Source organism: Pseudorca crassidens, chromosome 12 (genome assembly GCF_039906515.1).
Source record: "Pseudorca crassidens isolate mPseCra1 chromosome 12, mPseCra1.hap1, whole genome shotgun sequence".
Lineage (NCBI taxonomy): Eukaryota > Metazoa > Chordata > Mammalia > Artiodactyla > Delphinidae > Pseudorca > Pseudorca crassidens.
The window spans coordinates 66347734-66367504 of NC_090307.1; the positions used below are offsets into that span (position 1 = coordinate 66347734).

Sequence of the window (19771 nt, forward strand, 5' to 3'; positions counted from 1 at the left end):
TGTCTCTTTCTACTGAAGATCTTCAAAGCCTGCCCTTTCCGCGCCCTCCATCCCACAGTCCTCCTGACTGTGACGCTGCTCCCTTGGCTTCCAGAAGCTCCCATGGAAGCTGAGGGACAGCTGCCTCCTCCCAGGACCCGTCTACTCCCTCTGCAAGGCCAACAGGGTCATCACTGCCCTCCCCTACTCAGCACTTGTGTCCTCGGGTCAGCAAGGCCACCACCCCCTTGGGCTCTGGTCCCGTTTCTCTCCTTTCCTGCCTCACCCGAAACCTCACGTCAGTGAGTGCCAACAGCTCTTACTTCTAGAAGGTACTGTGGCTCTTTCCGCGTCTCTGCTTCTGAGCCCTGGGCCTGTCTCACTTGCCTCCTCTGAGCCTCATGTGCAGGTCCCCACGGATGGTGGTGCCTTCCCTGCACACGGACCCACCGTGCAGCCCGTCCTCCGAGGCCCCTGCCCATGACCATCAGCTGGGACCTGGGCTCGACGGTGACCTTTCCATTCCCCCGATGCCTTGGGCCAGGCTGCCGTCCCTCACGTCTTCCCAACCCTCTCCATTGAGGGGCTTACACGCCCGTGCTGTCTCCGGGAGCTGGGGTCACGGGGAGGAGGTGGCCGGGCCTGGTGACGGCCAGCCTAAGTGCCCTTGTGGGCCACACAGGGACGCTTGCCTAGGGCGCCTGGACCCCCAGATTGGGGGCTCCACCCTCAGCAGCTCCTTGGCTACCCCGTCAGGTCACGAGACCCGTGATGCCGCTAACTAGGAGACATTGGATGTTGGAAGCTTTATTTTTAAACCTCACAGACAGAGGACGGAGAGCCGGACGTGGGGCCAGAGGAAGCCTGTGCATGTGAGCTTGGCAGTCCTGCTTGAGGGGCAAACCTTCGGGCTGGCCTGGGCTTCTGTCCATCCGTCTGTCTGGCAGCCATGCCCAACTGCCCTGAGGGAAGGCCAGCCACCCTGGGCTGCAGCCCCGCGGTGCCACCCACAGTGAAGGACAGGCCTGCCCAGAGTCTTTTGACAAATGAGGGTTTAAATTTTTGAGCTTAAATTGTAGTTTTCTAGACATTAAAAACATTCAGATTTTGTTAATTCCCTGGTGAGGTTATCAGGTAAATTAAACGACTTTTTAAACAACTCCCATTTCTGATCCCTCCTAATATCTGACAGATGCCATCAAGAATAAGTATTAAGGTATAAAAATACTGTATATGTACTGTGCAGAAGACATTACATAGTTTAACTTAAATGCATTTATAATCCTGGCATCACCTCCCACTCTTCGCAAGGAAAAAAAATATCTTAAATAAATAAAAGTCACAGGGTGATATTTACTGTTTAGGAATTTAAAAGGGTGGCGCATCCCAGCACTTGACCAGGTCTCGTGAGTGTCCGTCCTCGAAGCTGCTCACGGTCAGTTCATTTGGTTTCAAAAGGAGCTCGGATTTTGCAGAAGACTAACAAGAAAAGTGTTAAGAGTCTTTGTTGGTGTCAGCTACAAAAATACAAAAGTCATCATGGACCACTGGTAAAAACACTTCGATGCCACCACAGAGACGGCACAAAACCAAAGTGCTCAGAGCAGAGGAGCAGTAACTGTGCCCAGAACATACAAAACCTCTAAATATAAGTTGAGTGTATACAAAGGAATTTTAGGAGGTTCCTCAGCGTCAGGAAGCATCTTTTGGAGAAGCAGCTGGGCCACAGGCTGAAGCTTGGGGAGGAGGCCCGGCTGAGGAGCCGCTGGCTCAGGTGGGGTCTCAGGGATTTGTACTCACGTCTCAGGGAAGGTGCTGGCTGGGCCTTCACGGGGCACTGAGGACCAGGCCCAGGGCCCAGCTTGGGAGGCGGCAGAGTGCCTGCAGTGGAGGTCTGCGCTGTGCCAAGCACTTCCCTTGGCAACTTGAGATGCATTCAGGCCCGCTGGTCACCCTCGTGGACGACCCGGCAGGCAGCGCACTCCCCACGATCCAGGCTGCAGGTCCAGGCAGAGATGGTGTCAAAGGGAAGCCCAGGTGAGTGGCTGGGGGTCAGGGGAGGGCCACCCACCAACTGGCAGCCAGTCCCTCTCTGTCCCCAGCCAGCTCACGCTTGTGGCCATAGGACTAACCTCGTCTGAAGGAGTTTGGGAGCCGGCCTGTACCCTCCTCTCTTCCCCCCGCCCTCAGCCCTCTCTCTGACCCTCAGCACTGGGGTCCCGGGAGTCTCATGACCCGGTGACCACACTGATGGCCCCCAGACGCCCAGTGGCAGGCTGGGCCCACTGGCCAGAGCCAGGTAGAACACTGAAAACGAAAACTGTTGTGGGAATGCCTTTTGGCCTCCATTCTCTGCAAAGCGGCCAAAACCCGTGGGTGGTGCCCACTCCGTGCATAGGCACAGTAAGTCGGAACTTGAACCTGTGGCAGAAACGCAGGACTCGGGAGGCCGGCTGCTGGGCCTTGCCTGTGTCGGCCCACAGGACAGAACCAGGGAGGCACGGGGACCTGTTGAGCAAACCAAACATCTTCACTGCAAAGTTTAAATCTGTCTTCCAACTGTAACCTTTTCCAAAATTTTAAAACTATCTGGCAAATGTTAAATTTGGAAGCTTAGCCTGCTCTGGCCTCTTTCAAATATGCAAAAAATAATTCTTTTTTTTCAAGTACATCAGAGTAGAAAAGGAAACCTGATTTCCCTTGGTCCAGCGCGTTCCACTCTTAACTCCATGGACCAGCCGCCCAGTGCCTGACCTGGAGCCCCCATGGGCCTGGGCCTGGGCCTGCACACTGGCCCAAGACCGTCTCTGCTAACGACTCGTTCACTCGCCTGTGAGATAAGGAAGCTACTGGCTTAAATAAACATGTTACATTAGACGCATTTCTCTATAGCTTATCTAAAATGTTATTACTGGTGGCCTCTGTTTTTGAACAAGGCTAAAAACACCCTTGGTGCATAGATTCATAGATTTCTGAGAGATTCCTAAGTAAGCACTGCCCTCACAGCTCATCTGCAAGAAGAATAACCAACGTTGTTGTTCCGCGAATCGGGGAGAAGTTACCATACCTTCTCTCCAAACAAGAGGGGAACCTGGCTCTCCGAAGAGACCTCCCTGTGGGCTTTGGGGCTTCGGTCTGGTTTTCTATCAAACACGAAAGAGCACAGCCATACTATCTTAAAGGCATTGGTTAAAGAAGGTGTTAGCTGGATGGATAAGTCACCAGTTGGTTAGGTCTTTTCTCTACATCTTGAGAAATTAGAAAAAGGGCATTGAAACTTTTCAGAAATAACCGTGTTATTGAAGAAGACACAGATCAGAGGGACGCCTTACCCAGGGGATTGGCCTGGAGAGGCCGCCTGTGAGGCTCGAGTTCAAGAAACACTGCCATCAGATGTGCCTATGTTTCCATTACTTATACCGTCTTTTTCACAAAATCGTATTCAAAAGAGAACAGGAAGTTTTCACTTTACTCCCAACCATTGTCTTTGATCATGTGAGCAAGCTCAATGATAAATTTTCCTTCCTTATATTTCTGACTGCTCTCAAAGGCGTGTTCCTTGAAAAGAGAGAGACAAGGTTTCAGGACAGAATCGGTTTTGTTTTTCAACTTCATTTTACACTTTGCAAAGAAAATAACTGCAGTATCACGTCTCCCCAGACGCCCCTTGCGCCGTGTGGTCCAGGGCTGGGGAGGGGTGGCTATCTGGGTGACCAGCCCTCAGGAGCAGGGCAGGTCTGGCCTGGACTCGCAGAATGATGGTGAAACTTGTCGGGAACTACTGATTCAAGTTTGTTACTGAGTACCGACCATGTGCAGGACAGTTTGGGAAGGGAAGCCAAGCAAAGGCCTCCTTCCCGGGACTCCAGATACAGGGGAGTGAAGTCCTCAGGGTCACAGATGGTGGACAGGGGAAGGCCCTTCTCGGGGGCGAGGGATGCAGTGGCTCAGACACAGCCCCCACCCCGTGCTGGAGTCTGGGGGTGGGTGGTGTGTGGGACAGGACCAGGGCCCAGGGCCCAGGCGGGTCCTGGGGGTGGGCCCCGAGGGGTCTGCTGTGAGCACAACTGCAGGGTCGTGTCCAGTCCCCCACCTCCCACCTGGCTGGTGACCATCCCTCCCTCCCCCAGTCCATGGACTCTAAAAGGTGTGGTTTTTAAACATGTTCCTTGACTGGCAGCACCCATCCCGCTTCCTGGCATGTTTTGTTTCCACAGGGAATGTGTTCTTTATTACAGCGGACCCGCGGTCACTCACGTATTTCCACCCAAGTGTGGTCTTGCAGTTCTCACAGTAGATGTCCGCCACGGCATGCAGGCCGGTGAGAAGGACCCGCTCCTCCGCAGGGCCGCAGCCCACGTTCACCCTGTGGGGAGGAGGCGCTGGGACCCTCATGGGGCCCCGGGCCCACAGTTCCACCCCCACCACCTGTTCCCAGGATACAGGGTGTCCTTCCTGACTCCCCCCACCTTTGAACAACTTCTTGCCTCCCCCGAGAATCCAGGATGGGACAGGCTGTGGGGAGGGGCCCACAGTCCTGCTGTCTCGGTGGAAATCAAGATCTACCCCAGTGGGAAACAAACCACACCCAGCCTGGGAAAAAAGCATCTGCTTTTCTGAGCCCTCGATGGCAGCGAGCACTGGCAGGCTCTCAGAAGCAGCACGCGGGGCCTGGTGGCAGACACAGCACTGGCGAGGCCAAGGCAGCGATACTCACACTGAGTTGAAGAGGTAGGCTCGTCCCTGACTTCCCTGAAAGGACTGCAAAGAAGAAAGAGGGGTTAAAGGCTTTGTCGTGGTCAGATGGAAGTGACGCCATTCATCACCAGCTGGAACGCGAGGCCACGTCGGGGCGGCTCCACCCAGAGGGCCTCTGTGCTTGATTATTTTAAAGAACAGCTTACTACTGGCTTTGGGGTCCTTTGAAAGAAGCACCTCAAATTCCTTTTCGACACTAACAACCCACTCCCCCCACCGTGTGGCCAGAGCAGTGCCTGAGCTACACGGCCGATCTGGAGGCCCCGGAGCAGCTCTTCCTCCGAAGCTGGTGCTGAGGGGCTGCCCTTCCACTGAAACTTCTGAATGCACAGAGGGGCCACAGAAGCAGTGATGGCACAGACACCACCTTATCTGATGGCTTTCCCTTAAGATGATGGACCCAGGACTTCCCTGGTGGTCCAGTGGTTAGGACTCTGCACTTCCACTACACGGGGCACGGGTTCCATCCCTGGTCAGGGAACTAAGATCCTGCAAGCCGCACGTGTGTCTGCCCCCGAAAAAAGGACCCTGTCACTTCCTTATCACAAGTACAGAGATGATGTTCTAACTGCCTGAAACAAGAGGCCTAAGCATGGATTCCAGAAACTTCTTGATGACTTTGTTTTCAAAGGAGCAGAAGGCTCCTGCCCAGGGAGGCAGACTTAGAGGACGGGTGGGGGTCGTGACCCACAAGCACGGGGAGGGAGGACAATCACTGTCTCCCGAGGGATTGTTTTAAATGTTCCCAAGTGGTTGGTTATAAACAGGACAAACTGCTAGTCAAGAGTTCAAGGCAATGAGGCAGGTCCTGCCCTCTTCACCCCCAGGGGGCTGCTCGTGGCCCCCACAGCGCCGTGGCCCTGGCAGAGCTTCCCTCCCAGGCTCTTTCCTGAAAGATCCAATTGCCCCCAAGGCAGCCTCTTCTCTTCTTAACTATTCTGAGTTTTAAAATTTTCTTAATTCCCTTATTATGAAACTATTTCCACAGATTTTCCAGGCTTCCTTTGTACTGTCCACGTCCCCTGGCTTTACATGAATTTAACTGCTCTTACAAGTCACTGACTCATCTTACTGTGGGATCTTCAGAGGCCCGTGGCCTGGCCCCCAAAACCCACCACTCGGCCAAGACCACGATGTAGCTGCCCTCACTCCCACACACAATTTCCCTCAGTGCCATCCACAGGGCTCCAGACATTCTGGGCCCAGCAAACCCAGGAGGCCATGGGGTGGTTCAGTATTTGTCTACACTTAGGCTCAGTGATCATGGCTGAGGACAGCCTACCGAGTTCTTGACCAGACACTTGCCTTGGAGATCAGCTCATCGTGATTGGCCAGGTGGGCCCTGCAGTGGACACAACTGTACGTTCGGTGGCAGTTTGGCAGATACGCTTGGAAAGTTTTGGACCTTGTCATTTTCACCATCTCCGCTGGGCACTCCTGGCTCAGCTCAGGGCTGGCACGGGAAGAGCTGCAGCTCTGCTGGGCTCTCTGACAGAAGAAACACTGGAACATGCACGCAAGAGCCGTTGTTGTTCAGAGGGCGTGTGGCTCTGTCCACACAGCTGGGGTGAGAGAAAAACGCCACAACCTGTCAACAAGTCAACACAGAGCAGAGGGTCACAGAGAGAATGAAACACAAAAAGTGTGTTTAGGAAGCCTGTTGTGAAGAAGGGAAGTGCAGGCCTAGACGTTAAAGATCTAATACTTCAATAGTAATATGAGTACATAAAACACTAATAGCTAATCATGGCTTAGCCATTCTAAATTTAGTTGGAAGTGGCAGGTGAACTAGTTTTACACATAAATAATTTGAGAAAACTTTTGCCCAAATACATCTTATATTGTGTGGCTTCAGAAAATGTGAAACAGCAGCCAACATGACTCCCATCTGAGTGAGGCCAGCAGCACTGCATACATCTTGTCCCAAACAATGGAACTGGCGACTCAAAGCACCATGACATTTATGAATACGTGTGTGATGGATCCAGTATTAATCTCTGAGAAATTATGTGTCAGTCCAGAAGTAAACCCTCACATATAAAGTCAAGTGATTTTTCAACAAGGGTGTCACAACCATTCAATGTGGAAAGAACAGTCTTTTCAACAAACGGTGTGGGAAAACAAGATATTGACATGTGAAAGAATGAAGTTGGACCCCTGCCTCACACCATATACAAAAATGCACTCAAAATGGATCAAGGAACTAAATGTAAAAACTGTAAGACCCTTAGAAGAAAATGTAGGGAATAATCTTCATGATGTTGGATTTGGCAGTGACTTCTTGGATCTGACAGCAAAAGCACAGATGTGTGTGGATTTACAGAAGGTAAAGTGAGAGGAAAATGGGGCAGAGGCACTATGTGAGGAGATGAGGAGGTGATTCCAGAACTGAAGAAAGACACCAATCCACAGACAAGTCCAACAATCCCAAGCAAGATAAATAAAAAAGCCACACCTGATCACCTAATAGTGAAACTGCAGAACACCAAAGAAAAAAGAAAAAAAGTCTTAGAAGCATCCAGAAAGGAAGGGAAAATTACTTTTCAACAGCAACTTCCCAAGTAAAACAGTGGAACCCAGAAGGCAGTAGGGGAAGGTACCTGTAAAGTCCTGAAAGATAATAACTGCTTTCCCAGAATTCTACATGCAGTGAAAATATCTTTCAAGAATTCAGGAAATGGGGGCTTCCCTGGTGGCGCAGTGGTTAAGAATCCGCCTGCCAATGCAGGGGACACGGGTTCAAGCCCTGGTCCGGGAAGATCCCACATGCCGCAGAGCAACTAGGCCTGTGCGCCACAACTACTGAGCCTGCGGTCTAGAGCCCGCGAGCCACAACTACTGAAGCCCATGCACCTAGAGTCCGTGCTCCACAACAAGAGAAGCCACCTCAGTGAGAAGCCCACACACTGGAATGAAGAGCAGCCCCTGCTTGACGCAACTAGAGAAAGCCTGCGCGCAGCAACGAAGACCCAACACAGCCATAAATAAATAAATAGATAGATAGATAGATAAATAAATAAAAAGAATTCAGGAAATGACATTTGCAGACAACTAAAAAGTTTGACTTCTGCAAAATATCTCTAAAGGAAATCCAAGGATATGATTCAGACAGAAAAACAAAACAAAAAACCCCCACTAAAGTCTAAACTTCAGACTCTAAAAGAAGGCAGAATGGTGAGTAAAGAAAATGGTCAATGTGCAGGTGGGCAGAGCAGCAGCGTCTCACAGAACTTTGAAGAGATCCGCTCATGATATGTGAGCAGGAGAAGCCAGGGTGAAGGCGCAGACCAATGACTCCCAGAGTCTGGGTACTGTCCAAAAAAGAAGACCCACATATGGATTAAATGTAGATTCTGGTACATTAAGGATAAATGTTGTAATTTCTGATGAAACGTCTGCAAGAACAAAGAGCAGGTGTATAACTTCCAAACCTGTAAAGGGAGGTGAGGAAGGGAGGAAAAACACCATGGGAAGAACAGGAAGCACAACGACAGAAGGAAGATTTAAACCCAAATATTTCAATGCATATATTAAATATAAATGAACTAAATGTTAGAGTTGAAGGTTTCAACTAGACAGAAAACAAACTTTATCTAGATGCTACTTATGAGACACACACCTTAAACAAGGATGCAGAAAGGATAAAAAGATATGGCTAGAACCTGGGTGGTGGCAACACAGACCTATGAATCATAATTATTTGCTAACAGTATATTTGTTTTATGGATATCTTGTATGTATGTGATTCACACAAAGAAGTTAAAATAGAAAAATGCAAATCAAAACCACAATGAGATATCACCTCACACCTGTCAGAATGGCTATCATCAAAAAGAACACAAATAACAAATGTTGGTGAGGATGTGGAGAAAAGGGAGCCCTCCTACACTGTTGGTGGGAATGTAAATTGGTGCAGCCACTATTGCGAACGGTATGAAGGTTTCTTAAAAACTAAAAACAGAGCTACCATATGATCCAACAATCCCACTCCTGGGCAAATATCCGAAGAAAATCATACTTTGAAGAGATACATGCACCCCAATGTTCATTGCAGCACTATTTACAATAGACAAGATACAGAAGCAACCTAAGTGTCCATCGACAGATAAATGGATAAAGAAGATGTGGTATATTTCTACAATGGAATATTACTCAGCCATAAAAAAGAATGAAATAATGCCACTTGCAGCAACATGGACTGACTTAGAGATGATCATACTAAGTGAAGTTAAGTCAGACAGAGAAAGATAACTATTATATGGTACGACTTACAGGTACAATCTAAAAACTGATACAAATGAACTAATTTACAAAACAGAAGCAGACTCACAGACTTAGAAAACAAACTTATGGTTCCCAAAGGGGAAAGGTAGGGCAGGGGGTTGTGGGGGGGAGGGATAAATTAGGAGCTTGGGATTAATTTACACACATCTACTATATATAAATAGATAACCAACAAGAACCTGCTGTATAGCACAGAGAACTCTACTAAATATTCTGTAATCTTTCCCATATAGGGAAAAATATCTGAAAAAGAATGAGTATATGTATATATGTATAACTGAATCATTCTGCTGTATACTTGAAACTAACACAACATTGTAGATCAACTATATTTCAATAAAAATTAACAAAAAAAAGAAGTTAAAGTAGCAAAAGGATAGAAAAAGATATTTAAATAATAAAGTAAAGGGACTTCCCTGGTGGTACAGTGGGTAAGACTCCGCACTCCCAATGCAGGGGGCCCGGGTTCGATTCCTGGTCAGGGAACTAGATCCTGCATGCCGCAACTAAGAAGCCCGCATGCCACAACAAAGACCCAGCGCAGCCAAACTAAAAACAAATATTGAAAAATAATAATAAAGTAAAAACTATATTAAATATATTCATATTTTGCTTATATAGTAACATTTTAAAATTTTTTAAAATTATTTTTGGCTGTATTGGGTCTCTGTTGCTGCGCGCAGGCTTTCTCTAGTTGCCACAAGCAGCGGCTACTCTTCGTTGTGGTGTGCGGGCTTCTCACTGCAGTGGCTTCTCTTGTTGCAGAGCACGGGCTCTAGGTGTACAGGCTTCAGTAGTTGTGGCACACAGGCTTCAGTAGTTGTGGCATATGGGCTTAATTGCTCTGGGGTATGTGGGATCTTCCTGGACCAGGGATCGAACCCATGTCCCCTGCATTGGCAGGTGGATTCTTAACCACTGTGCCACCAGGGAAGTCCCTACACAGTAATATTTAATCGAAAAACTTTATGAGATAAAACAGCAGGGAGATAAACAGCAAGCATAAATCTTGTTACCTAATAACACAGTCTCAAAATACGTAAGTCAAAAATTGAAAAAACCTTGAGATAAATTTATAATCAAAATAGGACTAGTAATTGTAGTATATAAATAGTTTACATAGTAATTTATATATTTATAGTATATTTAGTATATATAAATACATAGTATATATTTGTATAAAATATAGTATATATTTTACTGCATCTTTCACTAACTGGTAGAACAACACAAACGAGGGCAGATATACAGGATTTGCACATTGTGATGAAGAAACTGGAATTAAAATACATGTAGAAAACTGTATCTAAGAACCACAGACTCATTTACTGCACACATTTACAAAAGTTGACCACACAGCACATCTCAACAAATTCAATGACTGAAACCACAGTATATTCTCTGATGACCACAATACAATTAAATTAGAAATCAATAATAAAGTATAACTAGAAAAACCCTCGGGCTTCCCTGGTGGCACAGTGGTTGAGAGTCCACCTGCCGATGCAGGGGACACGGGTTCGCGCCCCAGGAAGATCCCACATGTCGCGGAGCGGCTGGGCCCGTGAGCCATGGCTGCTGAGCCTGCGCGTCCGGAGCCTGTGCTCTGCAACAGGAGAGGCTACAACAGTGAGAGGCCCGTGTACCGCAAAAAAAAAAAAAAAGAAAAAAAAAAGAAAATCCTCATATGTTTATAATTTAGGAAATGTACTTCTATATACCCATGCGTCTAAGAATAATGGAAATTAGAAAATATTTTGAACTAAACAATAACAAAATAGGTACTTACCAGAACTTAAAGGGGAATGTAGACTCTTATTAGAAAATAAGCAGGTGGAATTAATGAGCTAAACACCCATCTTTAAGAAGTTTGAGAAGTAACAGGAAAACAACCCCCAAAAAATGTAAGGAGGGAAAGAAATAGGAAAAAAATATTGAAACAGAAAAGGAAAACTTGGATCCACTAGGGGGGATCGCCAAGGCAAATGTGCATTCTCGGAAAAGACTAATGACCTCTGACAGCAGAGCCAGCCATCAGAAATGCCTTCTGGGGGCAAGTCTCATGGGGAAGAGGTGCTGCGGTCACTTTAAGTCAATATATTGGAAAATGTAAACCACACAGATAAATTACTGGAAAACATTAAGTTAAAAATATGATTCAAGGGCTTCCCTGGTGGCGCAGTGGTTGAGAATCTGCCTGCCGATGCAGGGGACACGGGTTCGCGCCCCAGGAAGATCCCACATGTCGCGGAGCGGCTGGGCCTGTGAGCCATGGCTGCTGAGCCTGCGCTTCCGGAGGCTTTGCTCTGCAACAGGCGAGGCCACAACAGTGAGAGGCCCGCATACCGCAAAAAAATAAAAATAAAAATAAAAATAAAAAATAAAAAAATATATATGATTCAAGAAGAAATAGAAAACCTGAATAATCCTATAAACATCAAGGAAATCAAATCACTGGTAAAAAGTCTCCTCCCCCAATATGCACACATATCAATGCAAATCAAACACACCTACAGGCAAGGAGCTTCCCTGAAGAGTTCCACCATACTTCAAAGAAGAATTCATTCCAATCCAACACAAACTCTTTCAGGAAAGAGAAAGGGGAAGCACTCTCCAACCACCTGATGTAGCTTAAACTGACACTAAACCTGGGTCAGGGCAGTACAAGAATGGAATTCATAAACTGACACCAAACCTGGGTCAGGGCAGTACAAGAATGGAATTCAGGGGAGTTCCCTGGTGACCTAGTGGTTAGGATTCTGGGCTTTCACTGCTGTGGCCCCGGTTCAACCCCTGGTCAGGGAACAGATCCTGAAAGACCCGCGGTGCAGGAAAAAAAAAAAAAGGGAATTCACTGTAAGTTTCTTCAAAGAAACCAAGATGCAAACATCCTAATATGACCAAACAGGGTCTAGCAGTATTTTAAAGGATGGTACAATATAATTAAGGTGATTTTATCACAGGAATGCAAGATCATTTAATATCAGAAAAATTTACCACCAATTGTTCTGTTTATCTCAATAGATGCAAAAAAAAAAAGCATTCAACAAAAATTTAACATCCATTCACAATTTAAAAAACATTCCACACAAACTAAGATTGTAAGAGAACTTCCTTACCTTTTACGAGGCATCTACCAAACAAATAAAAAAATCCCAAAACCACTCACAGCAAACCTCATGCTTAATGGTAAAACTTAGAAAACATTATCTTTGACATCAGGAATAAACCAGGATGCTCTCTACACTGCCACTTCCATTCAACGGTACCAGAAGTCCCAGCCAGCTGGTAAATCAAGAAAAGGCTTATAAGGGAAAACATACTCTCATACAACAGGGTAACAATAAAGTATCTAAGAGCACATTCAAAGACCGGAAACACCTTTACAGAGGACATTAGAAAACTCTGAGGGGTATAATAAAAACCTAAAGCAATGGAGAGCTAAATCATGACCAGGACTGGAAGATACTGTAAATATATGAACCGTCCCCAAAGTAATTGTTAAATGCAATTTAAATCACAATCCAGGAGGGTGTATGTGTGTGTACAAATGAGCCAGGGAGTCAGCGAGGCAGAGAGAGCTTTGAGTCTAGAACTTATCTTACAAGTGTCTGCAGGGGAGGGAAAGTTTTCCTTGACCCTCTTAGGGTCCCTGGCTGGGTCTGAAAATGAAACTAACAGTAACAGGAGCAGGAAGCTTTTATACCTTTTAGACAAGGAATCAATAAGTTTGTGAAGAACTGATGAGGCTGGAGGGGTTTGGGCTGGGGTGGTCCATGGTGAAGGAGTAACTAGGAAGACAAGACAAGGTTTGTTTATACAGATTTCTCGGCCCCAATTCCCTGCCTTCCCTCTTCCTGGTGCAGGGAGGGGGCCCTCTCAAAGGGGAGTTTCATGGCCGGGTTCAGGGAAGAAGGTCACTCTGACCACCCCGCTTCTGCTGTTTTCTCAAACTCCTTCAAGCTTAAGATACTCAGGAAGCCTAGGTGCCACACGTTGGGGTGGCGTGTCCTGAACTCCATCACGTCAGAGGCCAGAAGCAGCCAGAGGGAAGCTCGTGCTGCGCCGGAGCCGGCCTGGGAGCGGTCATTTCAGGGTCATTCAGACTCACCAAGGCTGGGGTATCCTGGCTCAGGACAGAAAAACCAGCCTTAGCAAGGACGGAAAGCGCTTGTTCTGACTGCAGTGCTGACTGAACACATGTTGTCTGTTTCAGTATCTTCACCTGAGTTTTTCTCTTTGTATTTAAAGGACCCTTAAATGAATAAACTCCTCTCTTATCCCTGGTGGTTCAGGCCTTCAGAGTCCTGGGCCCCGTTAGTGGCAGAAGCACGGCTCCCAGTGACCTGAACAGAGACTAAAGAAACGGCCTTCACTTAGCCCATCCTTTAGACAAATGACACCACTCTGACTCATAATTAGAAAGCAGGACACCCCTCATTTCTAAATCAGAGTGGCCTCTGATGGGGCGACTCTTATTTAAAGGGGCAACTTAGGACGTCCCCGGCAGTCCAGAAGTTAGGACTCCGTCCCCCAATGCAGGCGGCCTGGGTTTAGTCCCTGGTTGGGGAACTAAGATCCCGCAAATAAAATAAAGTGGCAACTTGCCAAGTGTTTCTGTTTCTTTGAATTTCTCCATGCCGTGAATGCCCCCCACATGCCGGGGGCCTACCTGAACGCCCCTTCCCTCGGAGCAGCCCCACTCTCGGGCCCCTGTCACCTTTGTGGAGCCTGGTCCATCCTCAGCACCCACAGTCACCCTTCAAAGGCTGGGTGTGCCTCCCTGGCGTGACGCCCACCCTGGCGTCCCGCCCTCTGTGTCCTGCCCTCCGCCCCTGTCACCGCCCTCCCAGGGGTCCTAGCGGAGCAACGGCTCAACCTGGCTGGATCTCAGTCACAGAGAAGCATGTCGTGATTTAACTAGGCTTTCAGGCTGGATGTCCCCGAGGCAGGGAAATCCTGGCCAAGTTCTCCAGCCACCAGTACACAGATGGGCTCTTCCAACCACACCTGCTGACAAGTCAGGACCCACCTTTGTACCTGAGGTGCAATGCATCACGTGCCTCACTTCTACTGCAGCCGCTGTGTCCCCGGGGTTTGGGGAGCAGCCACCACCCCACAAAGATGTTAGTGTGGGGTAAGTTCTTAGGCCAAAAACAACATTCTGGATTCCAGAAGTTTCTCTCCTAAAATAAGCATGGATATTTATTTTAAGACAGCGTAAATCAGGCCCATGTCCATATGGTGCTGTTACCACGCTTCCAAAGACAAACCCTGAGAACCAGCACCCAAGCAAGCAGCTGACACTCCCGGGAGGGCGTGGGCTCCCGGCCCTTCTCGTCCCCATACGGGTTCACTTGTCCTCCCAGCCCTGCCTCGCCCATCTGGCTGCGGGGAGGGACGGAGGCACAGGCGGGCAGGGAAGCGGGTCTCCCTGGGGCTGGTGCACAAGCTCCAGCGCTGGCAACAGTGGGGAAGAACACAGCTCAGAAGGCCAAGGTGCTGCCCACGCGCCTGTCCCATCCAGCAAGGAGAGAGCAGCCCGTCCAGCACCATCACGAGGTGCCCAAGAGCCTTGTGGCCCAGGCTGCTGCTGGTCTATGAGAATCCCATGAATTAACAGCAGCCCTAAGACACGAGTGGTCTGATTAGTCCCACCGTTCAGACAGGGAAACGGACACCCCGAGAGCTAGTAAGCAAGCTGTGCAGCTGGATTCAAAGCTGAGAATCTACACCCTGGACCCCTGTAAACACGTGTCTGTAGACACGTGAGCAGGTGTGAACATCACAAACGGATGCAAACCAAAGGCACACTGTACCTGTCTTACAACCTAGCAGGTTGGCAAAAATTTTAAAAAGTTGACAACCCCACTGGCGAAGGCACCTGGGACATCACTTCCATCTGGCAGCACCCACTGGCGCTCCCAGGCGCAGGCCCCAGGCCCAGGGTCCATCGCCGGCATTCCGCAAAGTAACCCGGAAAAGGCTGTTACAACATTGCCTGTAATAACGAGAGATTAGAAACCATCTCCCGTCTCACCAAGAGAGACTGGCCAAACGCACTGATGGACTTATCGGAACTGTTTCTAAGGTGGGGCCTCAGCCACTTCCTTCTCACCATCTACTTTTTTGTAACTTTTGATTTTGATACCAACTGTAGGTACTGATCACAAACACACACACACAGCACATGGGCCCACAGGCGTTGGGGGGGGGGCATGGAAGGTGTGCATCAAAGAGCAACAGCACGTGTACAATTTGCTTCGGGCAGTACCAGCTTCCCTTCGCACACATGGACTTCCTACTTAAATTACAGGGTGAAAAGCTTTTTTCCACGTCCCTGGAACCGCAGCCTTCCTGGACTCCTGGACCCGCTGGGAGGGGCGAGAAGACTCCTTCAGTTCTCCCGGCCGCCTCCTGCGCCCTCAGATGAAGCCCCCTCTGCCCTCATGCCCCACCAGCTGCCCCCACGTCCCCCCGTAACCAGCCTCCTCATTCCCCCAGCGTGGCCTGCCTCCACCTCCTCCCACCAGACTGCTGAGGAGGGCGCTGGCACTGAGCCTTTCTTTTCTAAGAACCTGTGATACATTCTTTTTAATTTCTCCCACTAACTAAGTTTCCCAGCCGTGGCCCTGGGATGCCTCCTAGCAGAGGTTGCCTTTTTCCTCGCTAAGAAGGGAAGATGCAGGCATGACAGAGGGAGGGCTGCCCTGTCTTCAGCTGGAAGTGGGAGGAAAGAGCCTGGGAATCTTACGCCATTTTATTAAGCACATGCTAATTGAAACATAATTAAGCATCCCTGTGCTGGGGAAGGGAAGGGAAAAAACAGTGGCAGAGAGAAGCCAGAATAGGGCCGGTGCTGGGGGTTTGGGACCCGTGTGGCTGCGGGAGTCAGGCTGCTGAGGGGGCTCGACCCAACCAAGCCACACACGCAGAGCCTGTGGGGCCTCAAGCTGAGCTGGTACCCAGTCTGTAAAATGGGGGTGAATCGTGAGTCCCACGGAGGACCCAAGAATCACACCAGGTGTCAGGTTGCTGTTGCAGTAGCCGAGGGTTGGCAAGCTGTCTCAACGCCTCACAAACCCCATGGGGAACCCTGGTCCTGGTTCTCAGGCTTCCCAGGTATGGACTACTACGTGGCTTGGCTCCATCACCGGCGACAGGCTTTCAGCAGTGCCGGTGCCACTATCACGGGAGTGATGTCGCCGGCAGCTGACTGGACCTCATTCTCTCGACTTCTTTCCTGAATTCAACTCACACTGCCCTCCCCGGAACCCTCAGCCTCCAGTGACCTGGTGGTTCAGAACTTTCTCCATCCTCCCCTCACTCAACTCTCTGCTCACAATTCCCACTCCCTGCAGGTTTTGCTGATTAGCAGATCTAACTACTTTCTAAGAAGTTAAAAGCAAGTGACTTGCAAATAAAGTGTCAGAGATGAGAAGGTTTTAAGCAGGGAACTTCTACTGCTTCTTCATATTTGAAACTATGTTCCACTCATCAGCCTACCAGGGAGAAAAAGACACTGCATGGAAAGTCCTTGCCCTCTGTACCGGCCACCCCCGCCCCTTGAGAAGATCCTGGCGGAACCTGGTGAAGGCAGGTAGGGGTCAAAGGCTCTCAACATAAAGAGCTTTATAAATTTTAGTGCTTCAAAAATGGAAAAAGTAATGTCTGGAGTTTAGTCAAAGGCATATACCTCTAACAGTTTTTAATTTTGGCAAACATACCATGGCAACATGGGGTGGTAACACCGGGGACACGGAGTGCGGGGCATGTTGGGACTGTCTGTACTATCCTTGCAACTTTTGTGTAAATCTAAGTTTCCAAAATAAAGAAGTTGATTTAAAATCAGAAAGACGGGGACTTCCCTGAGACTGCAGTGGTTAAGAATCCGCCTGCCAATGCAGGGGACACGGGTTTGGGCCCTGGTCCGGGAAGATCCCACATGCCATGGAGCAACTAAGCCCGTGCGCCACAACTACTGAGCCTGCGCTCTAGAGCCCAAGAGCCACAACTACTGAGCCCGTGTGCCACAACTACTGAAGCCTGAACACCTAGACCGGGCTCCGCAACAAGCCACTGCGAGAAGCCCGCGCACCACAACGAAGAGTAGCCCCCACTCGCCACAGCTAGAGAAAGCCCGCGCGCAGCAACAAAGACCCAGTGCAGCCTAAAATAAATAAAATTAAAAAAAAATAAAATCAGAAAAACGATTAATCAGATTGGTGATTAAGATCATTCAGTTACTTTTTTAAAGTGCCCACTACAGGCCAAGACTTGTGCTACAGCTGTGCTAAGATGGGGTCCCCCTGGTCCTGGCTGAGGGGCTCCCACACGCAGAAGACACTCTAGCCCCTGAGATGCAAGGGGAGGCAGCGGGAGGGGCTCCCAGAGCCTGAGTTAGCTCCCCTCAGACCAGGTCCCACGGCGAGGGTCGGGGGGACCCGGGCAGGATCGCAACACTCAACACCGGGATTAAGCACAGCTGTCGCGGAGGAGCAGGGGCTCAACCAACGTGTGTTCCATCTCTTGGAGCAGAGCGGAGGCCGCAGCAGGCACAGGTGCAGGGAGAGCAGCAGCTTGCTCAGGCACGCACCTGAAGGCCATCCCCGGAGGAAGGAGGCCTGGGTAGGAGTTCAAGAGATTGAGGGTTATGGGTGGAAAGAATAACATTCTTAGCAAGGAAACAACAGGTTGAGGTATGTATATTTCATACAGAAGAAAAATGCAACTGCACAGAAGAAGCTTGGGGTGGGGACGCCAACGTCGTCCACACCGTGGTCCATCTAAGACGGAACTGCAGCCCTTACCCACGCAGAACTTGACACGTAACCTGGACTCCCGGCGATGCCCGTTGGAGACCGGCCCCGCCCGGGAGAGGAGTCAGGCTCCTGCAGGCTCTGCGCCCGTGAAACTCAGTCGGTGCCACAAGTGGGGAACGAATGCGGAGCGAGGCATTTCGGCCTCGCCCTTCACGTGGGCAACTTGAAACGCCCCCCTTCCGTGAACACGCTGGGAGGCCCCTTTTGTCCTCATTTCCCTCCCCAGGCGCGACCTTTCTTTTAGGGGAAAAGCCTGTTACCGTCAGGCGGGCGGCTCCTCCCGAGCCTTCTCCAGGGCGGGGTGGGGAGGGGCGGGAGGAGGGAGAACCGGGGAAACGGTCCTGACCCGGAGTCGCGGTCCGCGCCGAACGCAGGTGGTCTCGCCGCAGCGCGACCCCGCCCCACGGCCGACACCGCCCGGTGAGCCCGCCGGGCCCGCCCTACTCACCGCCGCCCGCCGGTCCGCGCCCCAGCCCGCAGCGCCCATCGGCCCGGCCTCGCTCAGCGCGGGCGCGGCTCTCCGGCGGCCCCGGCGCGGCCCGGGACGCGCTGCGGCCGTTGCCTCTCCAGCTGCGCGCGAGACATGTCCGCCGCCGCCGCCGCCGCCGCCGACCCCGGGCCGCCTGCCCTTTGTTTTGAAGCCGCTGCCCCGCCGCGCCGCCGTTAACGGCCTGGGAGCGCGGCGCCGACCAATCAGCGCGCGCCCCTACCCCCGGACACGCCGCGCGCCCCGCCCCTCGCCCCGCCCCGACGGCGCGCCCCCGTCCCGCGCGCCCCCGCCCACAGCTCGGCCGGCTCGCCCTCGGCTGGGCAGGGCAGGGCGCACGTGCCGCGGTGGGGGGGAGCGTCGCGCTCCCATTGGCCGGCCCGCCGAGCGCGGCCTCGGAGCCCGCCAGTGAGAGTCGAGGGCAGCGGGGGCGGGGCCGCGAGGGTCGGGTGTGGGGCGGGGCTAGGGCGGGGAGGGCTCAAAAAGAGGAGCGCGGCGCGCAGGCGCGGGTTGTCCAGGGCTGAGATCTCGGCCAGCGGTTTATGTGGCGGTCGGAATCACGAGTCCGGGAAGCTGGCGGTCGCCTGCTCTTCCCGGCACACGTGGGTCGGCCGAGGCCACGCCGGCTCACAGCCCCGGGGGCTGGGGGAGGGGGCGCGGGCCGGGCTTCCTGGTCGGACCCCTCGACGACCCCGTCCCGAGGGCGGGTCCTCCGCGTCGCCACCCCGCCCCCATCCCGGCCGCTCCAAGCTGCTGGACCTGAGCGCCTTGGATGCACACGTGGCCCGTGGGGAAGCCCCGGACAGCCCGCCCCGCCCCGCGTCCGCACTCCGCCCCGCAGGCCTCCCCTGTGTTCATTGTGTGGGTCCCCCGGCCTTTCTTCGTAGATTGATGTTTAAATCCCAGCATCAGCATCAGCCCACCCCCGTTTGGGTCACAGCGTAGATACCCTTTCTATACATGGTAGCGCCCTTGATCTTGTTTCCTTCCCGCGATGCAATGTATCCGCACAGCTCTCGGTGCCTCTGGGTGAGTCCCATCTGCTGTTGGAGCGCGGCCGTTCTCCCGGCCACGTCCCCAGCTCCCGGCTTCCACAGAGCCCGCTGCTAAGTGACTTGAAGACGGTTCTTGCACCTTTTCATGAACTATTGAGCCTTTCAGGTCTCCTTCCATCTCCAACTGCGTTTCTTTTTTCTTGTGAATTTTCAAGATTCCTTTGATTGTCTAAAATATTAAGCTTTGGTTGTTTTTGCTATTGCAAATATTTTTTCTCAGCCAGTCCTCTGCTGAAAAAAAAATCCTAATTTTGATGTGAGCCAAAGTTTTATAATTTTGTATCCTGCTTTTTTTCTGTTATTGCAGGTTTTTTTTTTTATTGCAGGTTTTTTAACATTTTTCCTGGCTGCTCAATATTAACCTAAATATCTAGCTATGAGTGGTA

General features: G+C 50.7%; 1 protein-coding gene across 5 annotated transcripts; it reads right to left on the bottom strand.

Annotated features, from left to right (window-relative positions):
• Positions 1-770: 770 nt before the first annotated feature.
• YPEL1 (yippee like 1) lies at positions 771-18512 on the bottom strand. Of its 5 annotated transcripts, XR_010933179.1 has the most exons (7): positions 18292-18493; positions 6043-6325; positions 4697-4740; positions 4237-4345; positions 3312-3537; positions 2401-2487; positions 771-1976 (listed from the first exon to the last, which is right to left on the bottom strand). XR_010933179.1 is itself a non-coding variant. In XM_067700014.1 (5 exons), the coding sequence occupies exons 2-5, from the start codon at positions 6247-6249 to the stop codon at positions 3448-3450; spliced, it is 450 nt and encodes a 149-aa protein (XP_067556115.1). In that variant the 5' UTR covers positions 6250-6325; positions 18292-18492; the 3' UTR covers positions 771-3447. The 5 variants fall into 5 exon arrangements, 3 of the variants coding, with proteins under 3 accessions (XP_067556115.1, XP_067556113.1, XP_067556114.1); XR_010933178.1 differs by having other exon boundaries at positions 2401-3537; positions 18292-18492; XM_067700014.1 differs by having other exon boundaries at positions 771-3537; positions 18292-18492.
• Between the last annotated feature and the right edge of the window lie 1259 nt (positions 18513-19771).